At 42.8% G+C, this 18,506-nt stretch overlaps 1 protein-coding gene across 2 annotated transcripts in view; it reads right to left on the bottom strand.

Moving 5' to 3' along the window:
• The window catches only part of lrp2a (low density lipoprotein receptor-related protein 2a), a 393,751-nt gene that overhangs the window by 150,296 nt on the left and 224,949 nt on the right, over positions 1 to 18,506 (bottom strand). For both annotated transcript variants that reach the window (XM_059966386.1, XM_059966387.1), the window contains exon 45: positions 9,966 to 10,167. In XM_059966386.1, the coding sequence (XP_059822369.1) occupies positions 9,966 to 10,167 (202 nt within the window). The remainder of the gene's footprint in view (positions 1 to 9,965; positions 10,168 to 18,506) is intronic.

Genomic DNA, 18,506 nt, shown 5'->3' with positions numbered 1-18,506 from the left:
TTGAGTGTGTAACTTTGTATTTGGCTTAAATTTTTCTTAGCAAGATTCACCCTGACCGCACCTCGCCCCCTTTTTCCTGTCAGCTGGTGGTGCAGTGAGATCAGCTCTGGGCTCGAGAACGGAGGTTCCTGAGTTTGATCCAGTGACAGACTGCTTTTGAGTGCAGCAGGTTGATGTCGAGCTCGCAACTCGACCTCATTGAGAAAACCACTGCCACCTCCAGTTTAAACTCCCACGCAGAATATTGAGGAGGATCAAATACTCAAACCCAGCACAGCCCCTACTTGTCCCATTCAGCCTGTCTCAATGTGGTGGACTTTAGGACCCACGGAATTCAGTGCAGTGGTCCTTAGGATCCGGAGGAGCTTGGGACCCGCCACCCGCACTGTTTCTGTTCCGATGACAGGAAGTGATCATGATTGAAAATAAAGTGGAAATAATAAAGCGTTTGGAAAGAGGTGAAACATCATCAGTCATTGGAAAAGCGTTAGGCTACAGTCGGTCAACGTTCGGAACAATTTTAAAGGATAAAGTGAGGATAACGGAGCATGTGAAAGGCCCCACCCCGATGAAAGCTACAATTATTACTAAGCAACACAGTGGTTTAATTATTGAAATACATACATTTCTTAAGTGTTTTATATGCATAGAAAGATAAAATATATACTATATACTAAGACAGACATTTGACTAACTGACGCTAAATAATAGCGGATGTACTTGTTCTGACTTGCGTACAAATCCGACTTAAAGACGGACTCAGGAACAGAACTCGTACGTAACCCGGAGACTACCTGTATAAGATGATGAGAGGCATTGATCGTGTGGATAGTCAGAGGCCTTTTCACAGGGCTGAAATGGTTGCCACAAGGGGACACCGGTTTAAGGTGCTGGGGAGTAGGTATAGAGGAGATGTCAGAGGTAAGTTTTTTGCTCAGAGTAGTGAGTGCATGGAATGGCTTCCAGCGATGGTGGTGGAGGCGGATACAATAGGGTCTTTTTAGAGACTCCTGGACAGGTACATGGAGCTTAGAAAACTAGAGGGCTATGGGTAACCCTAGTAATTTCTAAGGTAGGGACATGTTCGGCACAACTTTGTGGGCCGAAGGGCCTGTATTGTGCTGTAGGTTTTCTATGTTTTTAACTCTAAACCTAATCACAGGACAATTTATGACCAACTGACCTACTTGGTATGGCTTTGGACTGTAGGAGGAAACCGAAGCACCCAGAGAAAAGCCACACATTCAACGGGGAGGAGGTACAGGCAGTGCCAGAAATGAACTCCGAACACTTTGAACACTCTGAGCTGCAATAGCGCCACGCTAATCGCTATGCTACAGTGACATCCACTACACATAACTTTTTGAGAAACTGAAGCTGTTGTAGCCAAGTTTGCAAATGCTACAAAGAAAGGTACAAGAACAAGTTACTGGGACACAAGAGTCTGTAGGGAATATTCATAGAAACATAGAAAATAGGTGCAGGAGTAGGCCATTCAGCCCTTCGAGCCTGAACCGCCATTCAGTATGATCATGGCTGATAATCCAACTCAGAACCCTGTACCTGCTTTCTCTCCATACCCCCGATTCCTTTAGCCACAAGGGCCATATCTAACTTCCTCTTAAATATAGCCAATGAACCGGCCTCAACTGTTTCCTGTAGCAGAGAATTCCACAGATTCACCACTCTCTGTGTGAAGAAGTTTTTCCTCATCTCGGTCCTAAAAGGCTTCCTCTTTATCCTTAAACTGTGACCTCTCGTTCTGGACTTCCCCAACGTCAGAAACAATCTTCCTGCATCTAGCCTGTCTAATCCCTTTAGAATTTTATACTTTTCAATAAGATCATCCCTCAATGTTCTAAATTCCAGTGAGTATAAGCCTAGTCGATCCAGTCTTTCTTCATATGAAAGTCCTGCTATCCCAGGAATCAATCTGGTGAATCTTCTCTGTACTCCCTCTATGGCAAGAATGTCTTTCCTCAGATTAGGGGACCAAAACTGCACACAATATTCTAGGTGCGGTCTCACTAAGGCCTTGTACAACTGCAGTAGAACCTCCCTGCTCCTGTACTCAAATCCTTTTGCTATGAATGCCAACATACCATTTGCCTTTTTCACTGCCTGCTGTACCTGCATACCCACCTTCAATGACTGGTGTACAATGACATCCAGGTCTCGTTGCACCTCCCCTTTTCCTAATCGGCCACCATTCACATAATAATATGTTTTCCTGTTCTTGCAACCAAAGTGGATAACCTCACATTTATCCACATTAAATTGCATCTGCCATGAATTTGCTAACTCACCTAACCTATCCAAGTCACCCTGCATCCTCTTAGCATCCTCCTCACAGCTAACACCGCCGCCCAGCTTTGTGTCAGCCGCAAACTTGGAGATGCTGCATTTAATTCCCTCATCTAAATCATTAATATATATTGTAAACAACTGGGGTCCCAGCACTAAGCCTTGCGGTACCCCACTAGTCACTGCCTGCCATTCTGAAAAGGTCCCGTTTACTCCCACTCTTTGCTTCCTGTCTGCCAACCAATTCTCTATCCACATCAATACCATACCCCCAATACCATGTGCTTTAAGTTTGCACACTAATCTCCTGTGTGGGACCTTGTCAAAAGCCTTTTGAAAATCTAAATATACCACATCCACTGGCTCTCCCCTATCCACTCTACTAGTTACATCTTCAAAAAATTCTATAAGATTCGTCAGACATGATTTTCCTTTCACAAATCCATGCTGACTTGGTCCGATGATTTCACCTCTTTCCAAATGTGCTGTTATCTCATCTTTGATAACCAACTCTAGCATTTTCCCCACCACCGATGTCAGACTAACCAGTCTATAATTCCCCGGTTTCTCTCTCCCTCCTTTTTTAAAAAGTGAGGTTACATTAGCCAACCTCCAATCCTCAGGAACTAATCCAGAATCTAAGGAGTTCTGAAAAATTATCACTAATGCATCCACTATTTCTTGGGCTACTTCGTTAAGCACTCTGGGATGCAGACCATCTGGCCCTGGGGATTTATCTGCCTTTAATCCCTTCAATTTACCTAACACCACTTCCCTACTAACATGTATTTCCCTCAGTTCCTCCATCTCACTAGACCCTTGGTCCCTTACTATTTCTGGAAGATTATTTATGTCCTCCTTAGTGAAGACAGAACCAAAGTAGTTATTCGATTGTTCTGCCATGTCTTTGTTCCCTATAATCAATTCACCTGTTTCTGACTGTAAAGGACCTACATTTGTCTTGACCAATCTTTTTCTTTTCACATATCTATAAAAGCTTTTACAATCAGTTTTTAAGTTCCCTGCCGGCTTTCTCTCATAATCTTTTTCTCCTTTATTAATTAAGCCCTTTGTCCTCCTCTGCTGGTCTCTGAATTTCTCCCAGTCCTCAGGTGTGTCGCTTTTTTTTTGCTAATTTATATGTTTCTTCTTTGGACTTGATACTATCCCTAATTTCCCTTGTCAGCCATGGGTGCACTACCTTCCCTGGTTTATTCTTTTGCCAAACTGGGATGAAACTGATTTCATCAGTTAAGTGAGTGCGGGAAAGTTTAATACTGTAAGAAAATTTAAAGTGATCTATTTTAGTAGATTGCTACGAGGTATACTCCAGGGCGGGACTGGACAAGATATACCCCAGCCTACTGAGAGAAGCGAGGGAGGAAATTGCTGAGCCTCTGGCGATGATCTTTGCATCATCAATAGGGGTGGAATAAGTACCAAAGGATTGAAAGGTTGCAGATGTTGTTCCCTTGTTCAAGAAAGGGAGTAGAGATAACCCAAGAAATTAAAGACCAGTAAGTCTTACTTCAGTGGTGGGCAAGTTGATGGAAAAGATCCTGAGAGGCAGGATTTATGAGTATTTGGAGAGACATAATATGATTAGGGATAGTCAGCATGGCTTTGTCAAGGGTAGGTCATGCCTTACAAGCCTGATTAAATTACTTGAGGATGTAACAAAACACATTGATGATGGTAGAGCAGCGGATGTAGTGTATATGGATTTCAGTAAGGCATTTGATAAGGTTCCCCATGCAAGACTCATTCAGAAAGTAAGAAGGCATGGGATCCAAGGAGACTTTGCTTTGTTGTCCAGAATTCGCTTGACCACAGAAGGCAAAGGGTGGTTGTAGATGGTTTGTATTCTGCATGGAGAATGGTGACCAGTGGTGTTCTGCAGGGATCAGTACAGGGACCCCTCCCCTTTGTGATAAATGACCTGGATGAGGAAGCAGAAGGGTGCTGATGACACAAAGGTTGGGGTGTTGTGAATTGTCTAGAGGACTGTCAGAGGTTACAGCGGGACATTGATAGAATGCAGAACTGGGCTGAGAAGTTCAAGATGGTTCAATCAAAATAAGTGTCAGTAGGTCAAATTTAAAGACAGAATATAATATTAATGGTAAGACTCTTGGCAGTGTGGAAGATCAGCGAGATCTTGGGGTTCGTGTATATAGGGCATTCAAAGCTGCTGCACAGGTTGACTGTGTTATTAAGAAGGCGTATGGTGCCTTGGCCTTCAACAACCATGGGATTGAGTTCAAGAGCAATGAGGTAATGTTACAGATCAATAAATTAGTTAGACCTTACTTGGAGTATTGTGTTCAGTTCTGGTCACCTCACTACAGAGAGGATGTGGATACCATAGAGAGAATGCAGAGGAGATTTACAAGGATGTTGCCTGGATTGGAGAGCATGCCTTATGAGAACAGGTTGAGTGAACTTGGCTTTTTTTCCTTGGAGCAGCAGAGGTTGAGAGGTGACCTGATAGAGGTATATAATGTGATGAGCGGCATTGATTGTGTGGATAGTCAGAGGCTGAAACGGCTAACACGAGGGGGCCATTAAGGTTCTTGGAAGTAGGTACAAGGGGAATGACAGAGGGAAGGTTTTTTTTTTACGGAGTGATGGGTGCATGGAATGCATTGCCAGCAAAGGTGGTAGAGGCAGATACAATAGGGTCATTTAAGAGACTCTTAGATAGGTACATGGAGCTTAGAAAAATCAGAATCAGATTTATTGTCATTGGCAAGTGACATGAAATTTGTTAACTTTGCGGAAGTTCAATGCAATACATAATCTAGCAGAGAGAGAAAAAAATAATTAAAATAAAACATAATAATAAATAAACAAGTACAAACTTTTGTAAATCAATTACATATATTGAATAGATAATTAAAAATGTGCAAAAACAGAAATACTGTATATTAATAAAAGTGTCCAAAGTTTAAGTCCCTTCAGGAATCGGATAGCAGAGGGGAAGAAGCTGTTCCTGAATCACACTGAGTGTGTGCCTTCAGGATTCTCTATCTCCTATCTGATGGTAACAGTGAGAAAAGTCCTAGGTGCTGGAGCTCTTTAATAATGAATGCTGCCTTTCTGAGACGCAGCTCCCTAAAGATGTCCTGGGAACTTTGTAGGCTAGTGCCCAGGATGGAGCTGACTAGATTTACAACCTTCTGTAACTTCTTTTGGTCCTGTGCAGTAGCCCCTCCATACCAGACAGTGATGCAGCCTGTCAGAACGCTTTCCATGGTACAAGTATAGAAGCTTTTGAGTGTATTTGTTGACATGCCAAATCGCTTCAAACACCTAATAAAATATATCCACTGTCTTGCCTTCTTTATGACTACATCAATGTGTTGGGACCAGGTTAAATCCTCAGAGATCTTGGACATCCTTGAACTTGAAACTGCTTTCTCTCTCCACTTCTGATCCCTCTACGAGGATTGGTATAAAATAAAGTGCTATGCAGTAGGGAAATTCTAGGCAGTTTCTAGAGTAGATGGCTGGCACAACATTATGGTCTGAAGGGCCTGTAATGTGCTGTAGATTTCTTTGGTTCTATGTCTCCGTGAACAAAAGAAATTGGGAAGGCCACAGAATACTCCCGTTTAGAGGTACCTGGGTGGCCTTGTAAGTGAAATACAGGAAGCTGTTTTTAGGGGCTCCCTTAGAACTAAATATAATTTACTACCACTTCATTTCTGTTGGTTCCAAAGTGACTGATGAGGAAAAAGGCTCTAAAAGTAATCCTGGAAATTATAGGCCAGTAAGTCTGACATTGGTAGTAGGTAAATTATTGGAAGGAATACTAAGAGATAGGAGCTACAAGTATTTGGATAGACAGGGACTTATTAGGGAAAGTCAACATGCCTTTGTGCATGGTAGGTCATGTTTGACAAATCTATTAGAGTTTTTCGAGGAGGTTACCAGGAAAGCGGATGAAGGGAAGGCAGTGGATGATGTCTACATAGACTTCGGTAAGGCCTTTGACAAGGTCCTGCATGGGAGGTTAGTTAAGATTCAGTCGCTAGGTATACATGGAGAGGTAGTAAATTGGATTAGACATTGGCACAATGGGAGAAGTCGGAGAGTGGTAGTGGAGGATTGTTTCTCTGAGTGGAGGCCTGTGACTAGTGGTGTGCCACAGGGATCAGTGCTGGGTCCATTGTTAATTGTCATCTATATCAATGATCTGGATGAGAATGTGGTAAATTGGATCAGCAAACTTGCTGATGATACAAAGATTGGAGGTGTAGTGGACAGTGAGGAAGGTTTTCAAAGCTTGCAGACGGATTTGGAGCAGCTGGAAAAATGGGCTGACAAATGGCAGATGGAGTTTAACGCAGACAAGTGTGAGGTATTGCACTTTGGAAGGACAAACCAAGATAGAATATACAAGGTAAATGGTAGGGTACTGAGGAGTGCAGTAGGATAGAGGGATCTGGGAATACAGATACAAAATTCCCTAAAAGTAGCATCACAGGTAGATAGGGTCGTAAAGAGAGCTTTTGGTATATTGGCCTTTATAAAGCAAAGTATTGAGTATAAGAGTTGGAAAGTTATGGTGAGGTGAAAAGTTATGGTAAGGCATTGGTGAGCCGAATTTGGAGCATTATGTGCAGTTTTGGTCACCAAATTACAGGAAGGATATTAATAAGGTTGAAAGAGTGCAGAGAAGGTTTACAAGGATGTTGCTGGGACTTGAGAAATTGAGTTACAGAGAAAGGTTCAATAGGTTAGGTCTTTATTCCCTGGAGTGTAGGAGAATGAGGGGAGATTTGATAGAGGTATATAAAATTATGATGGGTATAGATAGAGTGAATGCAAGCAGGCTTTTTCCACTGAGGCCAGGGGAGAAAAAAAAACCAGAGGACATGGGTTAAGGGTGAAGGGGGAAAAGTTTAAAGGGAACATGGGGGGGGGGCTTCTTCACAGAGAGTGGTGGGAGTGTGGAATGAGCTGCCAGATGAAGTGGTAAATGCGGGCTCACTTTTAACATTTTAGAAAAACTTGGACAGGTATATGGCTGGAGGGATGTGATCCAGGTGCAGGTCAGTGGGACGAGGCAGAAAAATGGTTCGGCATTGCCAAGAAGGGCCAAAAGGCCTGTTTTTGTGTTGTAATGTTCTATGGTTCTATGTTCTATGGAATTGTTGAACTTCAGATTTTACCACAGCTGGGGCAGGAGGTACTTGGAGTGACTGGGTGGATAGGTTGGGTTTTCTTTCATCATTTATGCTGGGCTTCTGTGCACTCCCAACACATGATCTTGAGATTCTCAAGGCCATCCAGAATGTTCTTTCTGTACTTAGGTAGCTCATGGATCAGGCTATCTCGGCTTTATTGTCAAAAGTGACGTTGCATTGTGGGGACAGAGGACTTTCATCATATGCAAGACTTGTCCTCCACCAAGTTCAATAACGGCTTGAAACTCAGCTTCTAAATAAGCATATATCAAACACCACCTGTATTATTTAACTTTGACTGTAGAAAATCAGCACACAGCCTGAACAAGTATGAAATTTAGCTCTTATTGCCAAGAGGGGAACTGGGCTCTCATTGCAAGGAGGATGGAGTATAAACTTGGATGGAATAGCTACACCATACAAGGGTTTGATGTGACCTTTCTTGAGGTACACCATCAGTTTTATGAAAGGAATATACTTGCACTGGAGACAATTCAGAGTAGACTTCATATCCTGATTCCTGGGAAGAAGGGATTGATGTGATAAAAATTTGAGAAAATTGATCTTATACTTTCTGATATCACAATGAGGGATGATATTCTTCAGACACTTAATTCTGAAATGTAAATGCTAACAAAATGGTTCTGCTTCTTGGAGTATCTAGAAGTAGGGGACATAGTCTCAGAAGTGGGTGGCACAGTAACGTAGTGGTTAGCACAACGCTTTACAGTACCAGCCACCCGGGTTCAATTCCCACTGCTGTCCATAACAAGTTTGTACATTCTCCTGCAGCCATGTCCTCCCACAGACCAAAGGCACACTGGTCGGTATGTTAATTGGTCATTGTCAATTGTGCTGTAATTAGACTAGCGTTAAATCAGGGGTTGCTGAGTATCAAAGGACCTATTCCACGCTGTATCTCAATCAATAAATAAACAAACATCATCCCTTTTAGATGGGGTTCAGGAGTAACTTTTTTCTCTCACTATGTTATGTTTCTTTTGATTTTTGAGCAGAAATCTGGAAGCTAATGATTGAATATATTCAAAGCTAAGATAAACAGACTCTTGATTAAGAAGTGTCCCAGCAGTTATGGGAAACAGTGGACCTTGAGTCCAGAATCATATCGGTATGACCTTACTCACTGAGTCAAGGGGGCCAAAGTGCCTGCTCCTAAGTTTCATCCTAAAACTTTTACTTGGTTATGAAATACACTTACTCGGCACATGTACTTGTATCTTTTTCCAATCTGATAGACCTTTCGACAAATGAGCTAACTAAGAAAGGCTGGAAGTAAGAATGTTAATGTCTAGAAACCAAAATCTTTTTTTCAGGAGTTCAAAATATTGACAGCTGTTGTATTGAGTACCAACTTGTTACCTGCTTTATTGAAAAGGTGAACGTGTCACATGCACTGCATACCTGGCAGATAGAGTTGGTATAATGAAACCATGGAATAATTATGAATTTAAAACAAAAGTGACCGGAAAAAGAAAGAGAATACGAAGCTTAACTTTATCCTCCTAATCCTTGTACTAATCTTTTCTGTTGGCACACAAGATTCTTTTAATCAGATTAAAACTTCAGAGGAAGTAGGATTAGGAAATCCATGTATTACCACAAATCACTCCAACAGAATCTACAAAACATTCTTTTAAAGGCAAGCCCTACCTTTAATCCACCTGTTGCAAAAATATAAATTGAAAAGAAGTGACACACAGAATAAAATCCAGTTAACTATTTGATTTGAATATCCTTTATGCCTCGAATTATCAATTTTGAAAAAAATAGAAACCAAAGTTTTCATGTCATTACAACCACCTCTTTGAAAAACTTTTGTTTTTCCTAATTCTGCTCAGCAATTATATATGTATGTTTCAAAGATACAGCATCTCAGTTGTTGAAATTTTTGTTACATTTACTGCATAATCAAGCATATTATAATCACAGCAATGCATGCTTCCTAATTACCATAGCCTTTGGTTTATGTGAAAATATTTAACCAGATTATATTCTAATTAATGCGTAATCTCAATTAAAACACACACACACACACACACACCTTACATGTGCAGGCATATTCACGTGCAAGACCATAAGATACAGGAGCACAATTAGGCCAATTAGCCCATCGGGCCTGCTCTGCCATTTCATCAAAGTTGATCCTCCCAGTATCCCTTCTTGCCTTGACCAAACAAAAATCCCATCAGCCTCTGCCTTAAATATACCCAATGACTTGGCCTCCACAGCCACCTGTGGCAACGAATTCCACAGATTCATCACTCTGGCTAAAGAAATTCCTCCTTATCTCTGTTCTAAAAGGACTTCCCACTATCCTGAGGCTGTGCCATCTGACCTTATGGTCCCTCATCACAGGAAACATGCTCTCCACATCTAGTCTATCGAGGCCTTTGAACATTCAAAAGGTTCCACCCTCGCCATTCGAAAAGTTCTTTGAAAGCAACAAACCTGTATGAGGCCCTCACACACAATCCATTGGTACATGCAAATTTTGTCCCAGGGCAGGATTGTGCTGTGCAATTCTGCTCTTCATCCAAATCATCGGAACAATCAGACACTCCATTACAGACCCATACCCAAGGGATGCACCTTCTCTCTGGAGGATGGCTGTTCACACACATGAATTCCACTTCGGAACAATTATGGCTTGCTGAAACAAAACATGCTGTAATTAATGACTGCTAAATGTTGGTTCACTGTATGATTAATTTTAATGTCGCATCGCAAGCTTTTTGGACTCCAGCAACGGAATTAAGAATGTGTAATAAATGGATTAAGGTGTGATTCCTTTGCAACAATCATGAATATAGTACTGTGCAAAATTCTCAGGCACAGATATATATAGCTAGTGTACCTAAGATTTTTGCTAGTGCTGTCGTAATTATATGTGCTGCACTGCAGTACTGCTGCCAAAAAAAAACAAATTTCATGACAAATGTGAGTGATGATAAACCTGATTCTGATGTGAGTCTCTGTTATGGAGTAGGAGTGGGTAGGGGGAAGGGAGAGAGAGGGAGCAGGAAGCACCAGAAAGACATTCTGTAATGATCAATAAATTAATTATTTGGAATAAAATTACCTTGCCTGGTGTCTCAAGGCTGGATGTGTCTGCACCGGCATCACCTCCCATCACCCCTCCCCCCAGACTTCCTTGTGTTACCTGTCCTACACCCCTCCCACTGCGCTCCACCCCTGCCATTCCCAGCATCCTTCCCTGCCACAGATCTACAAACTTGTTCTCTGCTCCATGCTGACAAGTACAGTACTTTTCAAAAGTCTTAGGCACTCTAGCTATATATATGTACTGTGTCTGAGACTTTTGCACAGTACTGTAGGTAACAAGGCTGCAAGTTTTCCAGTCTCATTGTTTATGTAAACTGTGGACATGGCAGCCCCTACTGATCCCAAGTAACAGTGCACTAACCTGCAGGTCACTATTGAACAAGGTGTAGCACTGGCTTAGCACCTCCCGCCTCCCGCCCCCCGATCAGGGTCACGTGAAACCATGGGTGCAGCTAGTGTATACAACAGGGCGCATAATGATCATGATGCTGAAGAAGCCACTGAAACCCTGAGCAGAGACTCGGCGTAAGAGCTGAAATGCTAGCAGATGAGCTGGTTACCATAGCGAAGTTGCTGGGATACAGCCAGTTGTGCAGCTCAGGAAAGATCTGTTGTTGATTCCTAGAAATGGCCTACATCTCAGAACTGAGCTGCTGCACCATCCACCCCTGTCCACACATCAGCCCTCGGAGGCAGCCGTGGCACATTCCCTCAACGGTACACTTCACAATGCACAATCTGTTAGAGCACCAGCAGAGGGCGAGAGTTTGCACCAGATTCAGAGTCAGAATCAGGTTTAATGTCACTGGCATTCTGTCATTATCATCAAATTGCTTAAGGTTGTCATAGCTGGGGGTGAATAGTGAGGATAAGTTCCCACCACCTTTTACATTCTCCAAAACTGCGTACCTCAAATAGCCTCTGACGACCTGGCCTTTGCGTGTGGCTCAGCTACGAAGACCAATGAAACCATTTCTACTGGATGGAAGAGGCATAGGTGGATTACTGGCACCATAAAACCAGCCGCTTTGGGCAGAAGGGGCCATGGCTGACAGCTCATCTAGGAGAAGGGAAACTCTGAAATCTCTGCTGCCTTGTGTCTACACCCACTCATGGGGAAGGATCCAGGAATAAACCCCGAGGGAAAAATCCTGATCTGGAATCCCTAAGTTGAGTTCAATGTTGATTACTTATCTAGGCAGCTGGGACACAACATCATGGTCCACCCAGACCAACAGAGGCCTGAGAAGATTGTCATCATTATCATGATATACCATGTCATATGATGTGGGCAATCATGGTCTCAGATCATGATTGTGTTTGGCAAATTTTTTCTACATAAATGGTTTGCCATTGCCTTTTTCTGGGCAGTGCCTTTACAAGACAGGTGAATTGAAGTGAATTACATCCTTCACATACATGAGGAGTAAAAAATCTTTATGTTACATCTATATCTAAATGTGCAATGTGTAATCATAATAATTTATAATAAAAACAGTCAGTATGATATATTGCACACTCAAGTCAGTGTGAATTCATCAGTCTGATGGCCTGATGGAAGAAGCTGTCCCGGAGCCTGTTGGTCTTGGCTTTTATGCTGTGGTACTGCTTCTTGGATGGGAGCAGCTGAAATAGATTATGGTTGGGATGACTTGGGTCCCCATTGATCCTACGGGCCCTCTTTACACAACTGTCATTGTAAATGTCACCTCTACTGATGTGCTGGGTCGTCTGCACCACTCTCTGCAGAGTCCTGCAATTAAGGGAGGTTCAGTTCCCACACCAGGCAGTGATACAGTGAGTCAGGATGCTCTCAATTGTGCCCCCGCAGAAAGTTCTCAGGATCTGGGATCCCATACTAAACTTTCTCAACCATCTGAAGTGAAAGAGGTGCCGTTGTGCCTTTTTCACCCCACAGATTTGGGGGAATCCAAGATAGTTGGAGGGAATCCAAGATGGCGGTGCGACACAGCTTGCAGCGGCCACTCCAGAGCTGATTATCTGTTATTTGTGAAGCGGGGTGCCGTGTGCAATCATAATCGGATGAAAAACGGACGTGGGAGCACGGAGGAACATCTGAAAATCTCCAAGAAGACCTTCTTTGTTGCTACTGCTGCTGTGAGGTCCGGGTCTCTGCTAGGAAGAACAGGCCCCCAGTCCTCGGGGTTGCAGTGACGATGGCCGTTGGCGGGGCCATCTTAATACGCTCGGCAGAGGATGATGCTCGGAGAAGCTGTGCCGGAGGGGATGGTCAGAGGCTCAGTGGTTCAACGGCTTCGAAGTCCACTGCGGTCAGGTCGCTTTCAGCGTGTGCTGCGTCTGCGAGGCTGGGTTTGATAGAGCTTTCATTGTGTGCTGTGTCTGCGAGGCTGAGTCGGGTGACGCTGTGGAAGTCCATAGCTGGTGTATTCCCTTCTGCCGCCGGCGTGAGATGACGAGTCAAATCGGGACCCTGAGGACTTGTGGAATCTGTGTGGTGGTTTCTTTCGAAATTATAGTCTTTTAACATCTTTGGATTATTTTTACTGTGCCCATGGTCTGTTTTTTTTTATCAATTACACTACAGTTTGCTTTGTTGTAACTATATGTTGTAAATATGTGGTTTTGTGCAGGTCTTGTAGCTTTAGTTTTTGATCGTTTGTCTGGTGGAATTGGAGCTCCTTTCCGGGGAACATGCTAAGATGGTAGCACGATATTAATATGCAGCAGCCTCTCCGGACTCTGGACTGGAGATTGCCAAACATTATGCGGATTTTCTGGTGTAGTCTGTTTTGTCATGTGTTTTTGTGATATCATTCTGGAGGAACGTTGTCTCATTTTTTAACTGCATTGCATTTGTGGTTTTTAAATGACAATAATCTGAATCTGAATCTGAGCTGGTGTGTACAGACCACGTGAGGTCCTCGGTGATGTGGATGCCGAGGAACTTGAAGCTGTTTACTCTCAACCCCAGATCCATTGGCATCAATAGGGGTTAGCCTGTCTCCATTCCTCCTGTAGTCCACAACCAGCTCCTTTGTTTTTGCAACATTGAGGGAGAGGTTGTTTGCTTGACACCAGTGTCAGAGAGATGACTTTCCTGTTGGCCACCTCGTTAATGTTTGAGATTAAGCCAATCAATGTGGTGTCATCGGTAAATTTAATTAGCGGATTGGAGCTGTGGGTGGCGATATAGTCGTGGGTATACAGGGAGTAAAGGAGGGGACTCAGTACGCAGCCCTGAGGGGCTGCTGTATTGAGAGTCAGAGGGGCAGAGGTGAGGGAGCCCACTCTTACTACCTGCTGGCGATCTGACAGGAAGTCCAGGATCCAGCTGCACAAGGCAGGGACGAGGCCGAGGTCTCTGAGCTTCTTGTCAAGCCTGGATGGAATTATGGTGTTGTATGCTGAACTGTAGTCCAAGAACAGCATTCTCACACAAACATCTTTCTTCTCCAGACGTGTAAGGACGGTATGTAGAGCAGTGACTATTTTGTCATCTGTCGATTGGTTGTGTCAGTCGGCAAATTGTAGGGGGTCTAGTTTGGGTGGTAGCAAGCTGCAGGTGTAATCCTTGACCAGCCTCTCAAAGCATTTGCATATTATTGAGGTGAGTGCAACAGGATGCCAGTTGTTCAGGCATGTTACCTTGGTCTTTCCTGATACAGGGACAATGGTGGATAATTTGAAGCAGGAAAATTTGAAGTGAGAGAGAGAGAGTGATCCCAGCCATTTTCAATACTCTTCTGAGATTGTCTGCCTGGCATCAGTGGTCACATAACCAGGGCTTGTGATGTGCAATAGCAGCTCATATGACCATCCACCACCTGCTCCTAAGACTTCACCTCACCCTGATTGGAGTCGGCCTTAGCAGGTGCTACGCTTTGCACAAAGATAACCAGCAGGCTAGCGGAGGGAAGGAGTGCCTTATGTCTCTTTTGGTAGAGACATACAGTATCTCCACCCCACCACCCATACTATATGCTGTGAAATATGTTGCTCTGTGGCAGCAGTAACATGGCAACAAAAAGCTATACAGTGCAATAAGAAATAGATATCAAAAATTAAATTAAATAAGGAAATGAAAAATAGTGAGGTAGTGTTCATGTGTTGGTTCATTGTCCTTTCAGAAATCTGATGACTGAGGGCATCCTCTCAGAATTTGTTTTAAAATGTACAGCCGATTATTTCCCCTATAGAGAGGCCCTACATTATATGTTGCACAGCGCATTTCTTTTGGATTAATGATACAAAGATTAAATAACTAATTAACCACAAACACGAGCCTTTCCTGAGTAGGAAATACTACCTAACCCTCAAGAAAGCTCTACCACTAGTTGAATGCAGAATTCCGGACGGAAATCTGTGATAAGAACTAAAGAATGCAGTTGTCCAGGAACTCACTGACAACCATGACATGTGTGTGTTATTCATTAAAGGACTTCTGTACCCAAAACCCAAGGTCCCACCCCACTGACAAGCAAGGAGGAAGGTGGAAGATGAAAAGGCAGGGAACACCTACTGAAGCAAATACTTTGATGGCGTCATCAGCTGTGACAGTATTTTTGCCATGAGTACTCTCATCTATATCCCTCAGCAGAATTTAGGTCCAGTATTACCATGACTTCTGACAAATTGAAGGCCATATGCCAGGCCTCAGGAGCACACTGTATCCTCACTAAATATCTCAAACTCAGTAATGTAAATTCAGTCACAAATATGGAATTTAATTAACCATAATTGGGAAAAGGAAAGTACCCAGGAGACTTAGATGATGCCATTAATGTAAACATCTTCAAGAAAGAAGCTGTCAGTCTGTGGCAAGTACAGAGTCTTCTGCCTGCCATCTCTCACAGGAAGCCCGAAACTGCAGTGTGGATTCTGTGTGTCTACAGGCACGGTGGACTCTACAGCTCTTCCAAGAGAAATGCAGGGAGCAGGCCTGATTACTAAACATGACTTCAGTTAATCTTCGATTTCATTAACTGGGGGAAACTTTTTTTTAAAACTCTCCTTAAAGTTAGTTTTCTACAAAATTGCACCTCAATATTACTGTTGCCTCCAGGGAGCATGCAAACCACCGACAGATCTGCAACAGGGCCATTCTCAGTGAAGAGCCGTGCCAAACAAAGCTGCAACATTGCCACCGATTTTTCAGTCTTTCTGACTGCAATACTGCGTGATGTGTTGAAAGGCCCACTTCTGTGCTATGATTCCATGACTCTATGCTTAAAAGCTTAAATTCACAAAAATGAAATGAAAATCAAAAAATGGAAAGTGCTGAATATCTGATATAAAAATGCAAAATAATAAAACCGTTTAGCAGGAAAATTTCAATTGATTGGAGATTTTGAGCATCCAGAGGGTTTTTTATTTAATCAAATTTGACATATTATGGATCTCTCATCGAGAAAGAACTATGAAAAAAATGTATTAATAGTTTGTAGATTAATAGACTGAAATAATTTTGTTGTTAACATCGACCACAGATTATGTATTTGATCTTCATCACTCATGTCCCCAGTCATTATCAGCATCACATATCAGGGAGAAGAAAACGATGTTCCCTGTTAACCCCACATTTGAACTGCTCATTCCAACAAGTTACCTCTGGGGGAAGCATAAAAACTATTTTGCAAAATTAACAATTATAAAGCAAAATGTACAACAAATTGGACATTAATATTTATAGGTACAATTTCTAATGCTGTTGAAGTTAACTGAAAAGGGCATTGACAGTGGAAAGTGCAGCTTCAACACATTCTTCATGGAAGACACTGGATGCCACTGCTTCTCAACATAAAGAACTTCTATGTGTACAATTTCAAAATTCATTCAAACGTACTTCAATTGGAAAGTAAGTATGTTTGAGTATCTTTTGAAATTATAAGACAATAAGACACGGGAGCAGAATTAGGCCACTCGGCCCATCGATTCTGCTCTGCCATTCCATCACGGCTGGTTCTCTCTCAACCTCATTCTCCCATCTTCTCCCCATAACTGTTGATGGCTTGATTAATCAAGAAACTATCAACCTTAATTGTACCCAGTGACTTGGCCTCCACAGCTGTCTGTGGCAAAGAATTCCTTCTGGTTAAAGAAATTTTCCCCCATTTCTATTCTGATGCTATACCTTCTGATTCTAGACTCCCCCACTATAGGAATCATTCCTCTCCAAATCCACTCTGTATGGGCCTTTCAATATTCAATAGGTTTCAATGAAATCCCCCTTCATTCTTCTAAAGTCAAACAACTACAAGCCATCAAATACTACCCATATGTTGACCCCTTCATTCCTGGGATCATTCTTCTGAACCTCCTCTGAACCCTCTTCAATGCCAGCAACAAACACAAAAAGCTGGTGGAACTCAGCAGGCCAGGCAGCATCTATAGAAAAAATTACAGTTGATGTTTCAGGCTGAGACCTTTCGGTAGGACATCTTTTCTGAGATATGGGGTCCAAAACTGCCCACAATATTACAAGTGTGGTCTGACCAATGCCTTATAAAGCCTCAGCATTACATCCTTGCTTTTGTATTCCAGTCCTCTCAAAATAAATGCAAATATTGCATTTGCCTTCCTCACCACCAAACAACCTGCAGATTAATTTTTAGGGAATCCTGCATGAGGACCCTAAGTCTGCTTGCACCTCCAAGTTTTGAATATTTTCCCCATTTAGAAAATAGTCCATGCTTTTACTCCCTCTACCAAAGTGCATGACTACGCACTTCCCTACACTACATTCTTTGCCTGTTCTTTGCTCTATTCTTTGCCTGTTCTCTCAATCTTTCTTAGTCTTTTTGTAGACACCCTGCTTCCTCAACACAAAGTGCCCCTCACGTGTCTTTGCATCATCTACAAACTTGGCCACAAAGCCATCAATTCCTTCATCCAAATCACTGACATGTAACTTGGAAAGAAGCGGTACCAGCATCAATCCCTGTGGCACATCGCTAGTCACGGACAGCCAACCAGCAAAGGCCCCCTTTATTCCCACTCTTTGTCTTCTGTCAGTCAGCCAATCTTCTGTCATATTATGATTGCTGCCTCCTGAGGGTTCCTTTACCATAACATCCCTAATCAAATCTGGTCATTACATAATACCTAATCCAGAGATGCTGTTCCCCAGTGGGCTCAACCACAAGCTGCTCTAAAAAGCCATCTCACCGGCATTCGACATATTCCCTCTCTAATGGAATCCAGCACCAACCTGTTTTCCCAATCTACCTGCATACAGAAATCCCCCATGCCTCATGCAACATTGTCCTTATTACATGCCTTTCCTATCTCCCACTGTGATTTGTAGCCCACATCCTGGCTACTCTACAGAGGTCTGTATATAACTCCCATCAGGGTCTTTTTATCCTTGCAGTTTCTTAACTCTACCCACAAGGATTCTACATCTTCTGATCCTATGTCAACTCCTTGTAAGAAATTTATTTCACTTTATATTGACAGAGCCACCCCAGCTCCTCTGCGCACATGACTCTCCTTTCCTTGGATGTTCAGCTCCCAACTCAGCCAAAACTCAGTGATGCCCACAACATCATACCCATCAATCTCTAAATGCACTACAAGATCATCTGCCCTATTCCAAAAACTGCGTACATTCAAATATAACACTTTCAGCCATGTGTTCATCATTCTTTTTGGTTTTGGCTCCCTGTTACACTTTAACCCATTCCACTAACTGTAATTTTGCCCTATAATCTGCATGTCCTTCCTCACATTCTCTCATCTAATTTTATACCAACTACCCCATCCTCAGCCCTATCACTCCAGCTCCCATCCCCCTGCCATATTAGTTTAAACCCTCCCCAAAACCTCGAGCACACCAGACTAAAAGGATATTGAACACCCTCGGCTTCACGAGCAATGTGACCTTTTTGTTCAGGTCATACCTTCCTCAGAAGAGATCCCTCAATGTTCCAGAAATCTGAAACACTG

This window comes from Hypanus sabinus, chromosome 4 (assembly GCF_030144855.1).
Source record: "Hypanus sabinus isolate sHypSab1 chromosome 4, sHypSab1.hap1, whole genome shotgun sequence".
Classification (NCBI taxonomy): Eukaryota; Metazoa; Chordata; class Chondrichthyes; order Myliobatiformes; family Dasyatidae; genus Hypanus; species Hypanus sabinus.
This window is presented reverse-complemented; position numbering and strand designations above follow the sequence as displayed.